This window comes from Theobroma umbraticum, unplaced genomic scaffold, assembly GCF_002168275.2.
Source record: "Theobroma umbraticum cultivar Fairchild unplaced genomic scaffold, ASM216827v3 scaffold_77.0, whole genome shotgun sequence".
In the NCBI taxonomy this organism is placed as follows: Eukaryota; Viridiplantae; Streptophyta; class Magnoliopsida; order Malvales; family Malvaceae; genus Theobroma; species Theobroma umbraticum.
In genome coordinates this window covers 941,111-945,338 of record NW_018397280.1, presented here as the reverse complement: position 1 = coordinate 945,338, position 4,228 = coordinate 941,111, and the positions used below count along the sequence as shown (strand labels likewise).

The window sequence follows — 4,228 nt, the reverse complement described above, 5'->3', positions numbered from 1 at the left end:
ACTAACTTTCCTCAAATTCATCATGCTTTGGCCAAGGACTTTATACAAGTTAATCAAGAATTCAGAACAAGTGAGATACATCCCCTCATATCACTTGGGGTGATGAATCCTTTCTTGACCACTCATTCACCTTTGCATGCTTCATGGCATACCCAAAACCATCCTATTTAGGCATTTGGTTGCTTCCAAACCCATAGGGGGGAAATCAAAGTATGTCATTCTCCATACAAGATGATCTGGTGTCTCAAGTCTAAGGACTAGTTGCATGACTATCACATGAGAACATTTTTCATAGACACTTGAGTGAAATACCAAATAGAGTTCCCATAGCGGATCATGTTCAGTGAACTTGTTCTTTAACAAGCACCTACATGTTATCCTTTAGTATCCCATATACTTCAATCTATGAGATGAATTGCTTACTTCCTAAGTAAGGAAGCTTAACATGTACTAGTCTTTGAGCATTGTCAATACCCTGTTTTGACAATACAATGACCAGGAACAATTTTAGGAACATGGCTTTGATGCATAGCAATTTCATGATTGTAACAATTTTACAATTCTCTTGCAAGGCCTTTATGTTCCATGGGCTTCATCCAATTGGTACTTAATAACTCTTTATTATTGCACTAACATGAAAGAAAACCTCTATCACATATGATTAAATATGTATAAAATGACAATATATATTCCTTGACCAATCTAATTGGCTCAAAGGCATATATCAACAGTCTAGGGAGGATTCATCACCCCAAGTGATTTGAATGAGACATATCTTATTTGTTCCTGACTTATATTGATTAAAAGTTTTGGCCAAGGCAATCTTGATAGGTCAATATAGAAGTTGCAAGACTAATATGGATAAGTTAGAAAGTAGACACCAAGCCAGGTTTTCTATCTATCTCGTAAATATGATGAAAGGATTGAATTACACTGAGATACTGTACACTGAAAGGTTAGTCAAATCACATTGACTTTTCTAACATTTTGAGTGATCATGATGTATTGCTAGATGTCGCTTGTAATCTATAAATATAAATATAAATATTTAATTGAATTAATTTATATTTATTGCTAACATGTTGGGAACCTAATGGGTCACACACAAAAGGTGAATTGTCGAAATTGATTTGAGTTCAATTGAATGTGATCTAATTGATTTTATAAAGGCTTGATCTAATTAAGTATTAGACTAAATCAAATATGATTTGATGGAGTATTAAATAAAAGCTCAAGTAGTCCAAGACATTTTATAATCCTTGTTGGATATAAACTAGGTCAATTTACTCTATAAAAGAATCCATTAGCTGCCTCTTGAATATATAAAAGAGTTCTATTTTACGTTCTCAAGTATTGCGATAATATAACAATCAAAAGAGAGAAACATAAGAGAATTCAAAAAGTTGAAAGTTTGTTAGCACAAACTTTGGCTTACGGATTCATATGTTCTTAGTGAAGAGATTTCGGTAAATCACTGTATAGATCACTATTAGAGACAAAACAACTGTACTGCTATAATTTGATAAGTCTTAGTTGGTGTTCAAATATTAAGATGAAAAGTCAAAGAAGACTCCACAAAGAAAGCAAACTTTTAAGTATATCATAAATTTTTCTTAAAATTTTTTAAAATTAATTTTAATTAAAATAACCCATGACTTTGAAAATTAAAATTTAAAGAATATTTCACTGTATATAAATTATTTTAATATGATTTAAATCTTCAACAGCTACATGCATATTTACCTAAAATAGGCAAATAGCTTTCCAAGGCTTAATGTGAATAACGTTTACACAAAGATAACTCTTTTCTTATTGTATTAATAGAACAAAAGTAAGAAAACAAAGTCAAAAAAACCATTTACAACAGTGAAAATAAAGGAGCCCTCAAAGAATCCTTTCCAAAAAAAAGAGTTTAAAAAATTAAAACAAAAATACAAAATATTCCTAAAATAGAAAGCTCAAAAGGAAAATTCCCAAATCCCCCGACGCGGTGAAAGGAGAAAAAAAATTCTAAAAATTCTAAAATATCCCATCACCAAAATCATGGACAGCATCATGATCATCATCGCAGTCCATCCAATCAGCGCAGAGGAAACCAAGCTAGCAAATCCTCACTGACGCGCCTCCGCGCGATTTCGACGCGCTGGTCGGTTTTGAGAGGCGATCGACAGAGCGGGCAATTAAAATTGAGATGATCAAGCCAACCATCAAAGCAATCCTTATGAAACACGTGGCAGCAATCGAGTTTCCTCACCTGCTCCCCATCTCTTAGCGTGCACAAGCAGACCATGCAATCAGAGACGCCTCCTCCTGCTCCGCCACAGTACCTGTAGGAGAAAACCTTGTTTAAGTTGAGCTGCTCGGCGACTACGATGAGGCCGGCGAGGCCCGAACCTAGGACTCCAACGTCGTCGATGGTTGTGGGGGTCCGGTCGGGGCAAGGGAGGAGTCCGGTGGATTGGAGGAGATCCAAGAGGAGGTTTCGGAGGCAGCCGAGGCAGTTGGCCACTAGTGCTACGAGAAGAAGCGGGATCGAATCCGACGACACGTCGTTTAACTGGCTTTGTAATCCCATTTCTTTTTTGTTTACTTTAAAATAATTTGATTTTGATTGGAAAGTGAATTTTGAGGAAATGAGTTGAGATATATATCTATATATATATATTTATTTATTAAAGGAGATTTGAAGGTGGATGAGAACGAAAGAGATGAGGCTTTTATATACAAACAAGAAGAAAAAGAAGAAAGAAGGAAGAGATGAAGATGCAAATCAGAAAGGGAAGGTTAAAGGGTGGCAGATTGAGGCCATGTGTGGTGGGGTCAGCTTTTACAAATTGTTGTTTATTACTTCTAATTTTGAATTTTAATACTATACTTTGTTTTATGTAGCTTTTTTTGGTGCTTTTGGATGTTGCGTTGGATAAGATTTCTCTTTCTCTTTTCCAACTTGTTTTCTTTTCATAGGTTAGATGGTTGTTGTATATATTTAATAATTAATTTATTTATTAAGTTACATAAATACATTTTTCTGAGATACACGTTAATCGCTTAATTTGGTTTTGATCTGTAAAATTTAAAATTTTCATCTTAGAATAATAATTAAAATTCATTGTTTGATAATATTTATATTTTTTTACCAAATGAGTGACTAAATAGTTCCAATTTCTTAATTAACTATTTATACATATATACATATATTTATACGTATATACATATATACATATATGTATATATATTTTTTCATAAAAGGGTTTTTTTAAAGCATGAATCCATGTTTCTTGATTTTGATTTTTTATTTAAGTAGCTAGGAATTAAAAAAGTAATTATATTTACAAGAATTTTTGCAAAAAAAAATCTATATGGTCACTAAAACATAATTTTGATATTTATTTAGTTTTCAAAATAATTTTACTCATAATTAATTTAACTTTCTTGAGAATTAAAGAGTTATTATTATTATTATTATTATTATTTACCAATATTACTTATATTTCTGTTTTACGTTTCATACAATCTCGTGAAAGAATCACATCGATGGTAAACATCAATAGCTGCTGGGTGTGTGATGTTATTGTTTAACAGATTGTCCAAAGATATTATTAGCTGGCAACGTTGAAGATTTGTTTGGTCCATATAAAAGAAAAGAAAAATCTAAGGTTGGCGAAGGGCTTATTACTATATGATTAGTTGGCAACTTTTAGTACATGTATGAATGTATGAAGAAAGAAGAAACATCTCAAAATCTCAAGGTTTGCTTAATATGAGAGTGTTGTCTGGTGAACAATATAGCACATGGGCCATGGAGCTTTATAGATACTCTTGCAACATTAATTACATGCAAAGATGAGTTCTCATCAAAGACTATATATAAGAAAAAGGAAAAAGATGAGTTATCACTTATTTTTCTTCCAACTTTTAATGGTTTCCTTGTGTGGCTGCTTCGTTTCTCAGGCTTGATACCTTGTGGCAAATTCATGTGTTTTCTCACTTGTGACCTCATTTTCAACTCTCTTAAGCATTTCCTCTCATTACAATTGGTAGCCCAACATTAATCTGTTCCTTTTTACCCACCCACCTTCTAGTTTCTTCTTCTCCTTTTGTTAAAGAACATGCAAATAACATATGATCCTTCTTATCCATTGATAGCTACTGTATCTCCATTCATAATTATATGTTTCACCCCTTGGCCCTACCTAGAACAACAGAGAAATAGGTTGGCAAAGAGGCC

At 32.9% G+C, this 4,228-nt stretch overlaps 1 protein-coding gene across 1 annotated transcript; it reads right to left on the bottom strand.

Annotated features, from left to right (window-relative positions):
- Positions 1-1,786: 1,786 nt before the first annotated feature.
- Positions 1,787-2,783, bottom strand: RHA2A (RING-H2 finger A2A). The gene has a single exon (XM_021443716.2). It carries the CDS (start codon positions 2,573-2,575, stop codon positions 2,081-2,083), a length of 495 nt encoding a protein of 164 aa, XP_021299391.1. The 5' UTR covers positions 2,576-2,783; the 3' UTR covers positions 1,787-2,080.
- Between the last annotated feature and the right edge of the window lie 1,445 nt (positions 2,784-4,228).